General features: G+C 43.4%; 1 protein-coding gene across 1 annotated transcript in view; it reads right to left on the bottom strand.

Annotated features, from left to right (window-relative positions):
- The window catches only part of ITGB5 (integrin subunit beta 5), a 124,646-nt gene that overhangs the window by 47,853 nt on the left and 56,945 nt on the right, over positions 1–19,848 (bottom strand). Inside the window, exons 8-10 of the mRNA XM_021706355.1 lie at positions 7,353–7,514; positions 5,775–5,870; positions 3,898–3,987 (exon numbers count right to left, since the gene is read on the bottom strand). Coding sequence (XP_021562030.1) covers positions 3,898–3,987; positions 5,775–5,870; positions 7,353–7,514 — 348 coding nt within the window. The remainder of the gene's footprint in view (positions 1–3,897; positions 3,988–5,774; positions 5,871–7,352; positions 7,515–19,848) is intronic.

The following is a 19,848-nucleotide window of genomic DNA, read 5'->3' as shown; positions in this document are numbered from 1 at the left end:
AGTCATTTCATTAGAGCAAAAGATGCTCTTATCACCTAGGAGATTATGATGGTCTTAGAAACTCTATGTCAGGAACCAGGATCAAAGACCAAATATTACAACAAAAGATTCTCCTAGCGTCACTATCTACAAAGATTTTAGGGTCTTCAAATCAGGAACTAGGGTCAGAGACCTATATATTTCTCATTATACTACAGTATCACAGGTTCTAATTAATATAGAGCTCCAACATAGTTTCAATCAACTAGGCTTTGTTTCAAATTCCTTGCAGTTTCACATTTCTATATTTAATAATTTATTTTAAATTTAGACTGAAGGGAGGGGTGGAAGTAGGGAATTAACCATGGGTCACAGTTTTTTGGAGTGATTGACATGTTCAATATTTTGACAGTGGTGATGGTTTTACAGGTATATACATGTGCCAAAACCTATCAAACTATAACTTTAAATGTACAGTTTGTTGTATGTTAATTATATCTCAATAAAATCTTTAAAAATTATTTCCACTCAATTTCAATAGTTATTGTTGAAAGTATTCTCGTAATCACTAATTTTTTTTTTTTTTTTGAGTTGGAGTCTCACTCTGTCACTCAGACTGGAGTGCAGTGGCCACTTCCGGCCACTGCAGCCTCGACCTGCTGAGCTCCGGTGATCCTTCCGCATCAGCCTTCCGAGTAGCCGGAACTACAGGCATGTGCTACCACGCCCGGCTGATTTTTTAATTTTTATTGTAGAGATGAGGTCTCGATGCCCAGGCGGGTCTCGAACCCGCGGGCTCAGGCAATCCACTCACCTCAGCCTCCCAAAGGCGCGGGATTACAGGCTGAGCCACTGAGCCCGGCTATAATCACTAATTTTTAAAAGAGTGGAGTTTCAAATGTCCATTCATAAGTAATCTACTTCATTTCATAACTTTTTTCTTTTTTTTTTTTGAGTTGGAGTCTCACTCTTGTCACCCAGGCTGGAGTGCAGTGGCCCGCTCATAGCCACCACACCCTGGATCTGCTGGGTTCAGGCGAAACTTCCACCTTAGCCTTCCAAGTAGCTGGAACTACAGATGCATGCCACCATGCCCTGCTAGTGATTTATTGTAGTGACAAGGTCTCACCAAGTTGCCTAGGCTGGTCTCAAACCCCCAGACTCAGACAATCCTCTCACCTCGGCCTCCCAAAGTGCTAGAATTACAGGCTAAGCCACCGTGCCCGGCCACCGTAACATGCTTTCTTACAGGAACTGGTTTAACACACAGAGTCAAGCTACAGTACTAGGTTCCCACAATTCCTCAGGGGATTCATTTCAGGTTCCAAAAACAGCTCCAGCCCGGAAAGACTGTTTTCTGTATTCATCCCTGCTCCCTGATCCTCGGCAGTAGAGAAGGCTCCCTGCTCTGCTTCTGACCTCTGTCTACCACACAGAGAATGCTTCCCTTTCTCACTCCCTGACCCCAGGTCCCCAGATTTCCATTAAGAAAACAAATTTATACATAACAAATCCTGCTCTGGGCCAATGCAACGTATCTCAGAGAAAGAACACTAAGCACTTATGAGATCCCATTCAGGAAATCTGTAACAATGCCTCATGCTCCCTGGTTTTTAGCAGTCCCAACACGAGCACGAACATGCACACTCAGTTCCATAACATGCTGGCTGGGCAGAGTGCCTTCCCTGTTCCTGGCAAACACCACCAATTCTGTGGAATTGTATGCCATGATGCCCCCCTTTATTAAAACTGCCAGGAGTAGAGGGCCTCGGCCTTCATCGGTAAATGCTCTTAGGAGAGGCCTGTCAGCTGCCAGGGAGTCTGAACGCGGGAGCTGACGGAGGATGGAAGTGCTGAGAAGCCACCTTTCCCCAGAAGCCCAGAATGTCCTCACACCACTCCACAGATCAAGACAAGGTGCCCTTCAGCCATTTCTTCCCCAAAGTCCCTGACTCTGCAGCAGGCAAGCAGTGGCCATTCCATCTATCCAACAGCAGTGCCCTGTGGGCTCTCCCAGCTCAGGCACCTTCAGAGGGGAGTGGAGAGCAGCACAGGGCAGGACTTCCAGCTCTCCCTTTGGTTCCTTTAGTTTAGCTTCCAGGGCTTGAGACCCAAGAGGTTCACAGTGAGGAGCAGCCCTGGAGAGAGGGGGCATTGGCAGGCCCAGGCCCTCCCTCACACACAAGCCCAACTTCCCAATCGTTCTCTCAGTATGTCACAATTCAGGAGACCTGTCATGCCCACATAACCAGGCATACAAGTCCTCTCTCTTCCTGAAACGCAAACCAAATTACCTGCTGTGGAAATCTGAAAACCACAACCATATAAAGTGAATTCGGAAGCCCTATCTCACTGGGCTCTGGGTTCTGAGATAGCCTTTGGATCTGGTGAGGATCTAAAGGTCACAGATCAGAAGAGGATATATGTGGGGAGTGGGGTAGGAGAAGAGAAGAAAGTCTTTACTTCTCTTAGCAGTAAGTTCCAGGAGTAACGGAATCTGTGAGAAGAAAAAGACCCTTAACTACAACAGAAGATGGGGGTATTGGGAAGTGGCAGTGAGGGAGGGAGGGAAAACTCGCCAAAAAACCTCATTACTGCCCAACTTGCTGCCTTTAAGACACTAGGGTTGTGGAAGACTAAATGCAGGGCTGGCCACATTCCAAGCTCTAGGTTCCCCTAGTGATGAAGGTATTACCTAGTGGCCTCTAACTTGAGCAGTATTTTATAACTCAAAACAGGGCCACAGCAGAGGTGGACAAGGCCATACTGGAAAAGGTAGGGTTCCAAATACCCATTGTAAATCAATCACTGTTGGGAAAGCAAGATGATTTTTCTCACAGATATGTGATGCCATACTGGTTTGTTAGGTTCCCAGGTTAGCCCACAAAACCCAATTTTACTTACGTTTAGGGCCAATAACGTTACTTAAACCATACCTAGTCTATGCATAGCTTTGTTTTAATAGAAACATGCACTCTGAATTCCAGTTTGGGCATTACCTGGCCCCTTGAGGGGTGAGTAGGCACTGAAAGCTACAACCATATTGAAACCTAGAAGGAAAGGGACAGCTGAAGGCAAACTGCCCAGAACACAGAGTTGTACTTGCCATTCTCCTAAGAGAAGGATGATAGGTCTGAGCCAAGCACTTCCTTGGTATTATGAATGGAGGGAAAGGAAGGTAGGAAGGAGAAAGTCTGGGAAGTGATTCTGTGGAATACAGGCTTGAGAAATGACTTCTAAACCATTTCTGTAAGACTTGCCTTTTTTATATTAGAGCCAAGTTCACATGATGGGTTGCCATAGCACAGAATTTAATAGGACCACTCAGGGTCCCTCTGAAAGAACTTGATTACAATCAGATCCTAGGTAGGTAGCCAAAACACCGATTGATGTTGACTGTTCCTGGATTCTTCTCTCCCATGTTAGTTTGAGCTGTATGCTGAGCTCCATGAACCTGAGGAATGCCAACCATCCCGCCCACTGTGTAACAAGGTCAGTCTCACAGTGTGCACCTGTGGCTAGTGGGTGCCTCCCTCTCCTCAGATGGAGAATACAGAGGCAGGATCAGCACAGGCAGCTGGATGGGTGGAAACTACTGCCCACCCATACGAGAAGCCAGAATCCAAACACATCCTGGGCTGCTGGCCTAAGTCTGACTGAGCCACATTCATTGGGTCATTGAGATCAGCTGATGATGAGAGTCAAATGGCAAAGGTGAGGGGGAGACTCATCAAGCCAGGTGGCCTTCTCTACCCTGACCCTGAGTGAAGGCGGAAGATGCCAAAGTCAAAGGGACGGGGGAGCAGAGTCAAGCACACCAGCACGGTATACTGCCCACCTGAACCCACATTCACTCCCAGGGCCTCACTGGGAGAGGGTGGAACAGAGGTGGTATGGGGGCAGAAGTTGGTGACTTACACTGTAAGCATTGATGATCAGTTGGATGATATTTTTGGAGTCTCCATGTAAAATCTCCACCGTTGTTCCAGGTATCAGGGCTGTAAAATTCTTGAAAAAAAAATAAATAAACAAGAGAAATAATAAGTCTATTTTGCCCTTTTATACTATCAAAGAGTAAATACTACTATACTGAGCTAGAACAGTGAAGGCTTCTGGCTACTCTCTCACACCATAAATTGGAGAAGATGCCTCAAGGAAAGACAAGAAGAACTGGCATGGGGGGACAGAGTTGTTGCAGTAGACTGTGGAAGATTCATCCCCATAGATCTGAGAGGAAACACCTTTCCCTATGTCTTGGACTCCTCCTCTCTGGCATGTAACGAACAATTCTCTGAAAGTCCATCCTCTAAGAGCGACAGCTCTTGATGACGGATTTTCTTGCCATCTCTCCCTGGCCTATGAAGGTTATTCCCAGGTTCTCCTTCAAGGATGTGCTCAACCTGTTTGGCAGAAGAGAAAAGAACAAATTTCCCAAGGGTTTCAAACACAGCCTCTTTCTTTAATAAGGAACTGAGATAAGAATGGTGCCTTCCCAAGGACCACCGGATATCTCTCAGTGAGGCCCTGTGGCAAAGGGGGGCAGCCTTAAAGTACTTATCTTCTCCCCTTCACCTGTACTAACTCCTGAGTGTGTCACTTGTAACAGTGACATAAACATCCAGTGCCCTCAGCCTGCCAGGGACTGCATTGGCTTCTTCCCTGAACAAGGCATATTTGGTTCCAAGGAAGGACAGCTTTAGGTAAATTTCTTTCCTCTGAAAACATCTGGAAGTCCAGTACTCTGTGCAACAGAGCTCTTAAAACTGCCATTTGTAAATGAATGGACTTTATCCTACAATCTTTTACTAAAAAAAAAGAAAAAAAAAGAAAAACAATCCTGTCCCCTTGTTTTCATTTTCTAAGACTGATTCAGACTAAAGGAAGATAAAGAACTCAAGAAGGTATAATTGGAATTTTATCAGTGATAATCTTGGGCAGGAGCAATAGAAAAACACCATCAGACAAAGGTTCTTTTGTAGATATTTAAGGGTAAGAAGGAGAGGGAACCAGGGTCAGCTGTTCTGGAGGCTGAGGGTGGAGAGGGATTCCAGATTAAGTTTGTATAACCTCTCAATTTAGAGGATGTCGGGGGTGAGCTGTGCTTTACATTTAGCTTACATGAGCACTCAGAGGAGATTTCCAGCTCAAAATGTGGCTCATCTGTGATTGTGAGAAAGAGCAAGCTCATGAGGGGAGCTTATGAGGACGGTCCAGAGGTGACCCAGGAAAGTCTCTTTAGACAGATTTATGCACAGACTGCTCTATTCACTCAGGACCTTATTGTTTTCTTTGGGAATTCCTGCTTCTTTTGAAAATTCCTGCCCCAGGGTAACCCACTGGCCTCCCATTCTCTGCAGGCTAAGGCAGACGGCCTGGATTACCAGGGTGAGCAATGCAGCCTGATTAGATGCCTTACTTTTCTTTCTGTATATTTTCATTTTATATTTTCCTTCCTTCTTAGAGTGTGTCTCTGTGTTTCTATTTCTTTGCCTGAAAAATGGAAGTTCATACCAGTTTCAAGGTTTTTCTCAGGATCAAATTAGATATGTTTACATTTTTTTAATAGGCAGTCACTGCTAAGTGAATGCTTAATAGTTCCCTTAATACTATTATTTTCCACTACATCAAGACAGGGCTATATTCCATCCCTCCTTTGAATCTCCCACACACAGAGTAGGGCTGTAAACACTGCTCACTCCCTACTTCACCCCACCCCACATCCTAATTTCCCATTCACTTTAGGGCTAGCACGGCCCCCAAAACTAAGCCACCAGCCTCCTTCCCTCCCGGCATACCTTGTAGAGCATATAATGGTTTTTTGTCACTGCAAAGATGAGGTTGATGTTGTTCTCTGCCAATTTCTCTCCAAGCAAGGCAAGCGATGGATAGTCCTAGGGCCAAGGCAAAAGTCAAGGCTGTAGCATTTCTCACAGGTGGAGACACTAGCACTTCGCCCAATACACACTCAGCAGCTCAGTCCTTGTCATGAAAAGCTTCCTTCCCTCAGGTGGCCCCTTAAAGTCCCTTGATGACCAAGCATCTTTGCAGCTCCTGAACTGAGGAACTGGGGAAGGGAGACCCAAGGGAAAGAGCCTCTGATACCCGCCCAATTAGACTCGCTCCTCCCAACCCAGAGTGGAGCAGTAATGAGCAGAGGTTTTCCATACCTGGTCTGGGCCTCCATCCTTCCATCCTGGAAGCGGGAGAGGGAGAGGTCCTGAATTCAACAGCCACCACAGTCTACCACCTGCCATCAGCACCTGGTATCCTTCCTTTCTTCCTTAAGACTTTCCCTCCCTCACTCCTTGTCCTATTTTCCTTTTCCCATGCCCAAAGGTTAGGGCTGCTAAGGTCCCCTGCAAGCCCTGCGTAGTGTGGCTCATGGCTCAGAACAGGCAAAAACTGCTGCTGACCTCTGGACCAAAAGTTGGGCCATGGTTTTGGTGGGGGAGCTCTTCAGAGAGAGGAGGGAGGGAGGAAGCTGAGAAGCAGTTTAACGGTATCCTTATGGATTTTCAGAGCTAATGAAGGGTACAAGGGTTCTCATCAGGTGAGGTCCTATAGGTGTAGTCCTGCTTCCAGACTCATTATTCCTAGATAAGATGGAAGGCTTACGCCACCCACCTTTTGAAACTGGAGAAAACAGGCTTGTCTAGGAAAGAAAATTCGGAAGAATTCCTCTTTGTCCAGACAATATAATGGATTTGGGAAAGAAAAGGGTGTTGATTTGAGGGGCAGAATTACATAATAAGTATGTCAAGATCTTGATAATTGTTGGGTCTGGGTGATGGGTACACAGGGGTTCATTTTACTGGTCCATCTCTTATTACATATGTTTGAAATTTTGCATAAATTATTTTAAATTGCAGTGGTGCTCATAGACTATTGGGGGCGGAAGTTTCTTGGGGCCTCCCATTCCATGCAGAACGCCTCTGCCCACTCCTGACACAGACAAGGAACTCACTACCTTAGGGAGCCTATTTCTAGAAGTCAGGAAGTCTTGCCCTATAACTTCTATCCCAGTTGTGACCTCTGAGAGGGCACAGTTCCCACATTCCTGTAAGATCCCCTCTCCCCCATGATACCTACCATTTCCCCTGAATTTTCTCTTTCTCCGACTGAACACTCCTCATTTAGGTGCACAATGACAGAAAGATGAACCAACTATAGAAATCCCTGAGAAATATCCTAAGTGAAGGAGGAATTTTAGAAGCCTAGCTGGAGAAGATGGAATAATGAAACCCAGTCCCAAGAATGGATGAGAAAGCCAGTGAGCATTGAGAGCCAGTGAAAGCTTTCAAGCCTTGGGCGAGCACTCAGAGGACAGGCCGGGTCATAGGAAATATATGGGGATCCCAGACCCTGGCCCTCACCATCTGGTTGGATGCAGTGTATTCATTGGCCTCATTCAGGTGGCACTGGCCATCGTGCGGCTGCACCAGGCCTCCCAATTTTCCATCCAGTGCGATGTGGGGCACATCATCCGTTGTGAACACCAGCAGGTGCAGTGCGTCCTTGCGCCAGCCGATCTTTTCCTAAAGGACAGAAGCGGGGTGGGTGCAACAATTTTCCTGCCCAAGCCTGCCCTTGGGCATTACACAAAGCACTGGCCTGTCTCCAGAGGTCAAGGTCTGAATCAAAGGCGTTCCCTTTGCTGTGTGTCCCTGGGGCGGACTCACAAAACCACTGGGGAGGGATTCCACAGAGGCTCAGAAGAGACACAGCCTGAATAAGGAAGCCCAGGTGCACAGAAACAAATCTCCAAGCCTTTGCCCACACGGGCCCAGGAGCCTTGAACCCCTCCCCTAGTCCACCATATCTTCTCTGCTTCTTTCTTTTTTCTCTTTTTTGAGTTGGAGTCTCACTCCATTGCCCAGGCTGGAGTGCAGTGTCAACCTGCTGGACTCAGTGATCCTTCCGCCTCAGCCTTTCAAGTAACTGGAACTACAGGCACGTGCTACCACGTCCAACTAATTTTTTTGTTGCTATTGTTTATTGTAGAAACGAGGTCTTGCCAAGTTACCCGGGTTGATCTTGAACCCTCAGGCTCAGGCAACTACTCACCTCAGCCTCCCAGTTCAGCCTCCCAAAATGCTGGGATTACAAGCTGAGTCACCGAGCCCAGCCTCTGCGCCTTTCAATGATCCCAAGGGCTGCTCCTCCAACATGCTTCCCCTTTTAACCTGACCTGCTAGTTCTTCCCCAGAACAACTTTAAGCCCCTTTCCCCAATCTCCCCCCATCAATATACTCTGGCTGGCAAGGCTTGTCTAAGAAGATAGATTTTTGTTTTGTTTTGTTTTGTTTTTGAGTTGGAGTCTCACTCTGTTGCCCAGACTGGAGTTCAGTGACATGCTCCCAGCCACTGCAGCCTCGACCTGCTGGGCTCCAGCAATCCTTCCGCCTCAGCCTTCCATTAGCTGGAACTACAGGTGCACGCTACCACGCCCAGATAATTTTTTTTTATTTACTATAGAGATGAGGTCTTGCCAAGTTGCCCAGGTGGGTCTCGAACCCGCGGGCTCAAGCAATCCACTCACCTCAGCCTCCCAAGGCGTGGGATTACAGGCTGAGCCACTGAGCCCGGCTTAAGAAGATAGTTAAGTGAACACACCAGTCCCCTCATTAGACATGAGTCCCTCAGAACAGAGTGCTCAGATGATCAATAGGTATAGGTTTGTCTTTTGGGAGTTGGTAAAACCTGCTATCTATTCTCTAGTAGATGAGAACCACTCCAGTCATTCGTTGTGCCATGCTGGCCCTTAAAGTCAATCAGATCCCTTTTCTCTCTGTTCAGATCCACTACCTGAAAGTTATCCAAATTTCAGACTGAGGCACAGCTAAATACAATTTATATTGCAAAGGAAAGATTCTGAATTTTTTTTTTTTCACTTGGAGTCTCACCCTGTCACCCAGGCTGGAGTGCAGCAGTATGCTCCCAGCTACCACAGCCTCGACCTGCTGGCCTCAGGCGATCTTCTGCCTCAGTCTTCCAAGTAGCTGGAACTACAGGGGCATGCCGCCACACCTGGCTAATTTTTAAAAATTTTCTGTAGAGATGAGGTCTTACACCAAGTTACCCAGGCTGGTCTCAAAACCCTGGGCTCAGGCAATCCTCTCACTTCAGCCTCCCAAAACACTGGGATTACAGGTGTGAGCCACTGTGCCTGGCTAGATTCTGCATTTTTAATCTTCAGCCACTGTGGCCCCAAAACTACACAAAAACACTCCCAATCACCAAATTTAGGAGCAGCTAGATGCTGATACACAGCAACAAGAACTGGGATAGAGTTGCCTTCTTACTCATGGTAAAAAGGCATCCTAAAATGTGTTGAGACAAGAGCAAATATATGAAGGATTTAAACACTGCCAAGAGTTATCTATACTTGTACATTTGCTATTGAACTAGGAAACTGGATTTACAAACCTTACAAGTTAAAAGCTATTGCTCTCAGGCTGGGCGCGGTGGCTCATGTCTGCGATTCCAGCATTTTGGGAGGTGGAGGCAGGAGGATTGCCTGAGCCCAGAAGTTCAAGACCAGTCTAAGTAACATAGTGAGACCTTGTCTCTACAAAAAAACTTAAAAATTAGCAAGGTGTGGTGGCACGCACCTGTAGTCCCAGCTACTCAGGAAGCTGAGGCAGGAAGACCACCTGAGCCCGGGAGTTTGAGGCTGCGGTGGGCCATGATCATGCCACTCTAAGTGCCCTGACTCATGGAAGGAAGTGGGGGAGGGAGGGGCAGAAGAAGGAAACAGCTATTGCTCTCTTATAGCACATGAGGAGGTGAGGGTGCCATCCTCTCTTACTTATCCTCATGATGAGTAAAACAGCCTAAACAGCTGATATTTTCTCACTTGCTCCAGGAGCAGCACAGAAATAAAGTAAATAAATAAATCACAAAAAGAGCAACACGAGAGGGAGGGGGAGTTTGAAAAGAAGCCAGGGAGGACTGAAAGCCACGAGACATACTGCATGCAAAAACATTAACCTTTTGGGGAATTAGATTCCTAGACATTCAACATTCAGCCAACACACAATTACTGATCTCTTACTGCATGCCAGGCCTCATAGAAGGCCCTGGGGCCCCTGGGAAGCTTGTTCCAGATCTCGAACTTGCTGTCAAATGGAAACAGCAGCTTCAAGACACCATGACAAGAGTGTAAATGGTGGAAAATCCAATGTTGACGGAAGCCAGAAAGAGAAGGAGGGAAAGGCCTCCCAGCATAAAGGCAACTGAGGCCAAGCTGGAAGGATGAGGAGGATACTTCAAGGGAGCTGGAAGAAGAAAGAAGGGAGATGGCAGGGAGGGGGTAGGCATTCTAGTTGCTAGCAAAGCACACAGTGAGGAGGCCGGGCACATGTTAGGGACCTGGAAGCCTAGAAGATCCCTGATGGCAATCAAATGCTAAGCCCTGACAAAACTATAGGGTAGAAGTCGGAATAGTGGCTCCCCTTGCTGGCAGGATTGGAAGGGATCACCAAGAAGCATCCAGGGTGCTGGTAATGTTCTATTTCTTTTTTTTAAAAAAACAATTTTTTTGAGAGGCAGGGTTTTGCTCTGTTGCCCAGGTGAGAGTATAGTGGCACAATCATGGCTCACTGAAACCCACAACTCCTGGGCTCAGGCGATCCTCCAGCCTACGCTTTCCAGGTAGCTGGGACTATGGTGAATGCCACCATGCCTGGCTAATTTAAAAAAAAAAAAAATTTTTGTGGTTGGGCACAGTGGCTCAAGCCTATAATCTCAGCACTTTGGGAGGCTGAGGTGAGAGGACTGCCTGAGCCTACAAATTCGAGAACAGCCTGGGCAACTTGGCAAGACCTCATCTCTACAATAAAATCAAAAAATTGGCCAGGTGTGGTAGTGCCTGCCTGTAGTTCTGGAAGGCTGAGGCAGAAGGATCGCCTGATCCCAGAAGGTCAACGCTGGAGTAGCCATGAGCGTGCCACTGCACTCCAGCCTGGGTGATGGAGTGAAACTCAAACACAAAAGAAAAAAAAATTTTTTTGTAGACATAGGGTATCACTGTGTTGCCCATGCTGGACTTGAATTCCTAGCCTCAAGTGATCCTCCTGCCTCAGCTTCCCAAAGTGCAGAATTACATGCATGCACCACAGAACTTGGCCTGTTCTGTTTCTTAGCCTGTTATTTTTACCTTGTCAACATTTATCAAGATGTACTTTAATATATAGTTTTCTGTGTGTATATTACATTTTTTTATAAAATGTTAAAATAAAGGAATGCATTATAAGCCATGGAATGTGGGAAAGGCGAGGCCAGATGCTTGGAAGATAATGCACAATCAAGAGAGTATAAACTGGCATGATTTTTCTGCAGGAAAAATCTGATCTTTTATCCACAAGGGCACTGCCATGTGCTAAACACCCTCACAAGAAAGTAGAAGGACAACCTTTAATTTAATAAAGTGTATTACGAAAAATTGGAGACCTAAATAAATGGACAGAGATATCATTTTCATGACTGGCAGAGCCAATGGTGTTGACATATCATTTCTTCAGAAATTGATTTATAGGTTTGACATGATCATAATTAAAAGCCAAAAAGCCTTTTTGAGAAAATTATAAGCTGATTCTAAAAGTTATAGGGAATTATAAATGAAAAAGTCTAGCCAAACAATTCTGAAAAAGAACAAAGTTGGAGGACTTACTATCTGAGGCCAAGACTTATTACAAAGCAACAGTAATCAAGACAGTGTAGCACTGACAAAAGTTTAGATGCATAGATCTGTGGAACAGAATAAGAAATAGAATCATACATAAACAGTCAATTTAGCAGAGAATACTGGAACAACTGGACATCCCTGTGCATAAAAATGTTCAACACGTATCTCTCATCATATACAAAAATTAACTCAAAGTGGATCACAGATCTAAATGAAGATCTAAAGCTACACAAAAATTCTGGAGGAAATACAGGAGAAAATCTTTGCAGCTTTGGTATAGGCAAAGATTTCCTAAATAAGATGACCTATAGGATAAAAAAACTGATGAATTGAGACAGGTGTGGTGGCTCACACCTGTAATCCCAAGGACTCGGGAAGCTGAGGTAGGAGAATCACTTGAGTCCAGGAGTTCAAGACTAGCCTGGACAACATAGAGACCCCATCTCTAAAAAACTAAAACAAAATTAAGCCGGGCATGGCAGCACGTGCCTGTAGTCCTAGCTACTTGAGAGTTTAGGGCAGGAGAATTGCTTAAGCCCAGGAGTTCAAGACTAGTGAGCTATGATCGTGTCACTGCACTTCAGACTAGGTAACAAAGCAAGACAGAACTTGACTCTAAAAAATAAAATTTTTAAATTGTATTATTTATTTATTGAGTCAGAGTCTCACCCTGTAATCCAGGTTGGAGTGCAGTGGCATGCTCACAGCCACTGCAGCCTCAACCTGCTGGGCTCAGATGATCCTTCCACCTTGGTCTTCCAAGTAGCTGGAGCCACAGGTGCATGCCACCATGCTCAGCTAATTTTTCGATTTATTGTAGAAACGAGGTCTCACCAAGTTTCCCAGGCTGGTCACGAACCCCTGGACTCAGGCAGTCCTCTTGCCTTCACCTCCCAAAGTGCTGGTATTACAGGCATGAGCCACCACACCCAGCTAAAAATAAAAATTTAATTTAAAAAACTGATGAGTTGGAGTCTATCCAAGCAAAATCGTCTGCTTTTTGAAAGATATTGTTAAGAAAATGAAATGGCCTGAACGATGCACATTTGTATACCTAACCCTTAACTGTACCCCACAATTTTGTAATAAAAGATATGTTTAATAAAAAAAAAAATGAAATGACAAGACACAGACTGGGAGAAAATATTTGCAATAAATAAAAATCTGAAAAAGGAGTTGTATTCAGAATATATAAAGAATCCATATAGGTCCCTAATTTTTTAAAAGACATGAGTTTAAAAAGTAGTCAAAAGATTTGAACAGACAATTCATCACATAAGAGATATGGATGGAAAAAAAGAACATGAAAAGATCCTCCACATGCTTAGTCATTAAGGAAATGCAAATGAATAGACATGACTAGACACTTCTCAAAAGAAGATATATGGGCAGCCAACAGACACATGAAAAAGTGCTCAGCCTCACTCATCATCAGAGAAATGCAAATCAAAACCACACTGAGATACCACCACCCCTGCAAGAATGGCCATCATTAATAAAACAAACAATAATAGATGCTGGCGAGGATGTGGAGAAAAAGGAACACTTCTACACTGCTGGTGGGAATGCAAACTTGTACAACCTCTCTGGAAAACAGTGCAGTGATTGCTGAACGAACTAGAAATTGACCTTCCATATGACCCAGTAATTCCCCTATTGGGAATATACCCGGAGGAACTCAAGTTATTCTACAAAGAAGAAACCTGCACACATATGTTTGTTGAAGTTCTATTCACAATAGCAAAAACATGGAACCACCTATGTTGCCCATCGAAGTTGGACTGGATAAAAAAAAAATGTGGTACATATACACAATGGAATATTATGCAGCCATAAAGAAAGACAAATATATGGGCTTTGCAGCAACCTGGATGTATTTGGAATCGATAATACTCAGTGATTTATCACAGAAACAAGGAACAGAATTCCATATGTTCTCACTCATAAGAGGACCTTAAACAATTATAATGCTATAAGAAAACGATTGACAGTAATGGGAAACTATCAGTGGGGGAGGGGGTGGGATTGGCAGTTGAGGGAAACTGCTAGGGGAGGGAGGGACATACCTCATCAACAGGGGTACCTGCATGATCAATGTTTGTATACCTAACCCTGAATTGTATCCCCCATCTTTATAATAAAAAAAAAAAAAAGAAAACGACAATGAGATAGCCATTACATAGTTTATATAAATAGCAAACAATAAACAAACCCTGATGATCCCAAATGCTGTCAAGGGTATGGAAAAATTGGAACTCTCATAATTGCTGGTGAGAATATAAAATGTTTCAGTAACTTTGGAAAACACTTTGCCAAACACTTTTTAAAAAGTTAAATATGCACTTACTGTCAATTTAGCAATCCCACTATATGGTATATACCCAAGAGACATGAAAAAGTATGCTCATACAAAAAACCCTATGCAACCTTATTCATAATCATCAAAAACTAGAAAACACCCAAATGTCCAACAAGTAGGGAACAGACACATTCTAGTACATTCACTCAACGACATACTCCTCAGCAATAAAAAGGGACAAAATACCAACCCACTCTACATAGATCCCAAAAACATTATGTCAAGAGAAAAAAGGCTGACTCAAATAGTAACTTGCTGTCTAATTCCACTGACATGGTACCCAGGAAAAGATGGGACAGGAAAAGATCAACAACAAAGGCACACTAGGAAACTTTCTGGGGCCATGGAACTAATCTATATCTTAATGTGGCCTAAAAAGGGTAAATGTTATGCAATGTAAATTATCTCTCAAGAAACTTGACTTATAAAAAAAAACTCTTTAAGAAGTATGTATCAAGCCGGGCTCGGTGGCTCAGCCTATAATCCCGTGCCTTTGGGAGGCTGAGGTGAGTGGATTGCCTGAGCCCGCGGGTTCGAGACCCGCCTGGGCAGCAAGACCTCATCTCTACAATAAATCAAAAAATTAGCCGGGCGTGGTAGCGCGCGCCTGTAGTTCCAGCTACTCGGAAGGCTGAGGCGGAAGGATCGCCGGAGCCCAGCAGGTCGAGGCTGCGGTGGTCGGGGGCGGCCACTGCACTCCAGTCTGGGCGACAGAGTGAGACTCCAACTCAAAAAAAAAAAAAAAAGAAAGAAGTGTGTATCATTGACTTAGTGATTCTACCTCTGGGAAGTCTATTCACAAGAAGTATTCTGAAAAATGTATAGCACTATTTTTGTTCATAATAAGAAAAGGTGAAAGATGGGAATATCTTACCATAGGGGAAAAGGTAAGTAAACTGAGATGTCACCTATGTAGCCATTAGAAATTATGTTCATAAAAAGCATGAAATTATGGATAAACATGCATAATACAACACAAAAACCAAGAATATAGCAGTATATTTGTAGTGCGATTAAGAAAACAAAAATACACCATAATGTGGTTGTAGTTGTGGTTGGGATGAGTATGGGTATGCGTAACCTTTTTCTTCTTCTCATTGTTTTCCAAACTGCCTTTAATAAGCAGGCATGACTTTCTGCAAGACTGGGCTCTGAACGTGGCTGTCACTTCCGTTTCAATCTCCTCCGGGCCCACTTCTTGAAAGTGTTGTGCGGACGGACACAAAGGGCGTGGTAGTGAGGAGAAGGAACATGAAATTTGGGTGCCTCCCGATGGGCATTTGAGTTTTCTTGCTGCCCCTAATTACCTGTGTGGTCTAATATTTGTATGCAATAATTCTTATTCCCTGTAACAATTGTGTAGCCACACACATCAAGTAGTTAAAAAAAGAAGAAAAGAAATGTAAAAATTATTACTGGTCTTAGAATAATAATGAAAGATTCCCTTTATTATTCCTTTATGTGCTAAATACTTTTTTAATACCTCTGTCTAAACCTAGGGACAACCCTGCAAAGCAGACTTGCCTCCATTTTACAAATGGAGAAAATATATTGACTGAATTATTCAATAACTTGAAACCTTTTTTTTGTCACTAAAACAGAAGCAACAATACTTAACATGCACTGTGCTTTTCTATAATTCCACTTAATCTTCACTGGAACGCTTGTGATGTAGGTAACAGATCACTGTTTTATAGGTGAGAAAACGGGTGTTCATAGAGATGAAGCCACCAGCATACTCAACTAGCAAGGGCCAGAGAAGCCAGATTCAGATGACCAGACTCTTGTCCATAGCCATACAGGGAGAGGAGCCGTGCGTGTCACAAATGAGATGATTCACAAGCGTGCCTGGTTCATGGTAGGTTCCTAACCATCGACTGCTGGATCCAAAATAAATGTTTGTGGAATGGAAGGTTGCATCTAAATGGAAATAGCTCCACGAGTGAAGAATGGCATGGCGTAAGAATAATAATCCTGTTTTGTCTGAAATGGGTTCTTGTTATGTAAATGGCGCTAAGAAACTTGGCCCAAAGGTTGGGCTGCAGCAAATGAGTCAGGACATGCTTATTCATCACCGGCCTTTTAGGCTTGGAGGTTTCACAAGTGGTGACTCCACAGAGTATTTACATTAAAAATAACTTCCCTGATTGGCGACTTGCCTGGCAGCACTGGCTGTTTTGAAGGCTTAAGCTCCGTATTCCATGTCTGGGATAGGAAGCAATAATGGGAAAGAGGATTTCTTTTTCTTTTTAAAGGAAAACACTAAACTACAAAATGGAATATGAGGGCCAGAGTATGTAACTTTTGGAACAGACAAGTCTGAGTTCAAATCTTTGCTTTGCTCTAACTTGTGAGACCCTGAGCCAGTCACTTCACCTCTCCTCAGCCTCAGTTTCTCCATTTGTAAAATGGAGGCAAGTCTGCTTTGCAGGGTTGTCCCTAGGTTTAGACAGAGGTATTAAAAAGTATTTAGCACATAAAGGAACAATAAAGGGAATCTTTCATTATTATTCTAAGACCAGTAATAATTTTTACATATCTTTTCTTCTTTTTTTAACTACTTGATGTATGTGGCTACACAATTGTTACAGGGAATAAGTATTATTGCATACAAAACAAACCTTGTATTAATTCAAAACCACAATGAGGGTCTACCGTGCCTACTGAAATGGCTAAAATTAAAAAGACTTGGGAGGCCAATATGGGAAGAACACTTGAGGCCAAGAGTTTGAGAACAGTCTGGGCAACATAGAGAGACCCCCATCTCTACAAAAATAAAAATATAAATATAAAAATAGACTACACCAAATGTTGGTGAAAATGTTAAGAAACTGGGACCCTCATCCTCCACTGGTAGGAATTTAAAATGACACATGTACTTTGGAAAAAAGTTTGGCAGTTTCTTAAAAAGTTAAACACCTGCCATAGGACCCAGTCATCCCACTCCTAGGTAATGACCCAAGAGAAATGAAAGCATACATCCATACATGAACATGAACATTTATAGCAGCTCTCTTGTAACAGGAAGAAACTAGGAACAACCCAAATGTCCATCAACAGGTAAATGGGTAAGCTGCTGTATATCCCTACACTAACAACATGGATGAATCGCAAAGTAATTGTGCTGGGTGAAATAAGGCAGGCCAAAAAGAGTGCATACTGAATATATCAAATGTTCGCAAATGCCATCTAATATGTGGTGACAGCAAGTTCGTGGCTGCCTGGGGTAAGAAGGGCAGGCGGGAGAGGAGGAAGAAATGACAATGGGGCACAATACACGTTTGGAGGTAAGGCTATGTTCATTATACTGATCACGGTGATGGCTTTGTGGATATGTACATATGTCAAAGTTTGTTAATTTTGATATGTATAGTATTGTCCATAAATTATACTTCAATAAAGTATAAGTTTTTCTTTGGTTGTTTTTTTTATTTTTAGAGTTGTGGGGTATATATGAGGGTTTACTACATAAGTAAATTGCAAGCAGGTGAGGTTTGGACTTCTAGCGGCCCCTCTCTCCCCCAATAATGGATCTGGTACCCAGTGTGTTGCTGTGTCTCCTTATCCCTCCCTCCCTGCCTCCCTCCTTCAGCAGTGTCCAGCACCTGTTGTTCCCACCTTTATGCTCATGTGAACAGAGATCAGGGCCCGATTATGAGTGAGAACGTGTGGTATCCAGTTCCTTATTTCTGTGATCATTCACTTCGTATGATGATCTCCAGCAATAATGCTGTTTTTTTAAAGACAACTTGCTTTGATCAGAATGTCATTGAAATACAATAAATTATGTGAACATATGGACCATCAGCAATGTGCTAGGATACCACTTATGAATATTATTTAGCACCAGTATCCACACTGAATTTATGTACATGGCTCAGGTATCTGGTAAATCTGGGTCCAGCCCCCATATATGCCTCATCTTGTCTTGTGACCTTAGGCAAGTACTTGATCTTTCTCCATCTCAGCTTCCTTATCTATAAGAGGGAGATATAATAGTATCGATAAAACAGGGTTGTTGAGAGAATTAAACAAAAGGATACTATACAAGAAGTACCTGTTGGGAGCCGGCCACAGAGGCCCACTGAGCGTTAGGGATCAGGGAGGGCCGTAGACCCCGAGACCGCTAGGACGTGTTTGGGAGCCATTGACCCCATTTTCCTCCTCTTTTTACCATAAAACACAAGTAACCTAAAGAAACTCTGCTGATCTAAGCTGAAAGCTCTGTAACTGTAACAGGCATGGCTTACTCTGAAAACCTATTGTTCCTGTTTCCCATAAAACTGTGGTTTCGGCTTACAAATTAAATATAATTCAAATTCAGGTCACATTTGAGAGCCTTTTATATGGTACAAGCTTCTTTATACAATTTAACAGTATATTTGTAAAATTAGTATACACTTATAGGGAGCAGTTTCAAGCTTTTCAATAATAAAGCTGTCAAAAATGGCTCAGCACAAAGTTTGGGCCACACACCTGAGAGCCCAGCGCGTACTTTAGACTGGGCTGCATTCTTTTAGGCCAGTTTTAACTACAATTAATGTAAGGTTTCAATTATTTTAAAATAGGTCATGCTAACGTCAAAGAATCATGTTAGTTCAAGCATGACCAATCATAATATTTTAAGGTTTAATAAGATACAGTTAATTTTACAAATTTCATTGTCTCTATTTCCTACTGTTGTAATTTTAGAGAACAAGAGCAACAACTCAATTGGTTTAAAGCATGATTTAACCGCACCCCCTGGTTTACTACACTAATTTCCACCGTAGTTGGCCCTTTAGTTGTTTTAATTCTCCTACTTATTTTCGGGCCTTGCATCATCAACAAGCTTGTAGCCTTTGTTAAAAATCAAGTCAGCACTGTTCAACTCATGGTACTCAAGCACCAGTGCCAACCGCTTGGTACTCATCCTTGGTGTCTCAACTCTCCTACCCATTTTCAGAATGGTCTTAAAAAAAAAAACCTATGTAGACCCATGATTGGGTCTTATCTATAGGTTCCTCTGAGAGGGGGGAATGAGAGACCCAAGAGATTAAAAAAAAAAAAACACTCTAAGAGAACTATTACTATATGAATTCCTACCCCACGTTCACTGTATTTGTTTGCAGTGTTTGTACTTAGAATTTTGTTAAGTTTAATTTTTGTTTGTCTCATAAAATAACCGATTGCTTCCGCAACTGCTGCTAGCAGTATGTGAATGTCAAGTAATAAACCCCTCCCGGACATTCCTTTGCTTAGCCTGCCTGCTTGCTAAACCTAGCTTATCTGACATTCCACCCTGCCCATTTAGCAGCTCCCCGTCAATCACAGGTAGCTGAGCAGACCAGACCAATCCCAAGTGCCCCCGTACCCATTAGGATAAATTACCCAATCATGTAAAAATAAGTTTAAAGTTCTTTCCCCTCCCTCTGTAATTGTGCATAAAAACTGCTTGCCATACTGGATCTAGGCTCTTGTCCCTGAAGCTGCTGCTTCGGGCGTGAGCCTGAATAAAGACCCTTGTGTGTTTGTATCAGAGCTGGCTCTTTGTTGGTCTCTCGGATTCTGAAATTTGGGTTTAACAGTACCCAGTTCAGTACCTGAAATGTAGCAAATATTAATAATTTCTATTTATTCATTGCTAATTTTAGATTCAGGGGGTACACATGCATATTTGTTACAAGGACATATTGTGAATAATAATAATTGATAGTCATTGTCATCAGTGCTTCCATGGAGTTATGGAGTTATGTCACTTATGTCTATAATTGAGAAGCACACAATCTTTTTTTTTTTTGAGTTGGAGTCTCACTCAGTCACCCAGACTGGAGTGCAGTGGCCG

The sequence above is a fragment of the Carlito syrichta genome, unplaced genomic scaffold (genome assembly GCF_000164805.1).
Source record: "Carlito syrichta isolate Samal-C Ts95f unplaced genomic scaffold, Tarsius_syrichta-2.0.1 Scaffold315477, whole genome shotgun sequence".
NCBI classification, from domain to species: Eukaryota; Metazoa; Chordata; class Mammalia; order Primates; family Tarsiidae; genus Carlito; species Carlito syrichta.
This window is presented reverse-complemented; position numbering and strand designations above follow the sequence as displayed.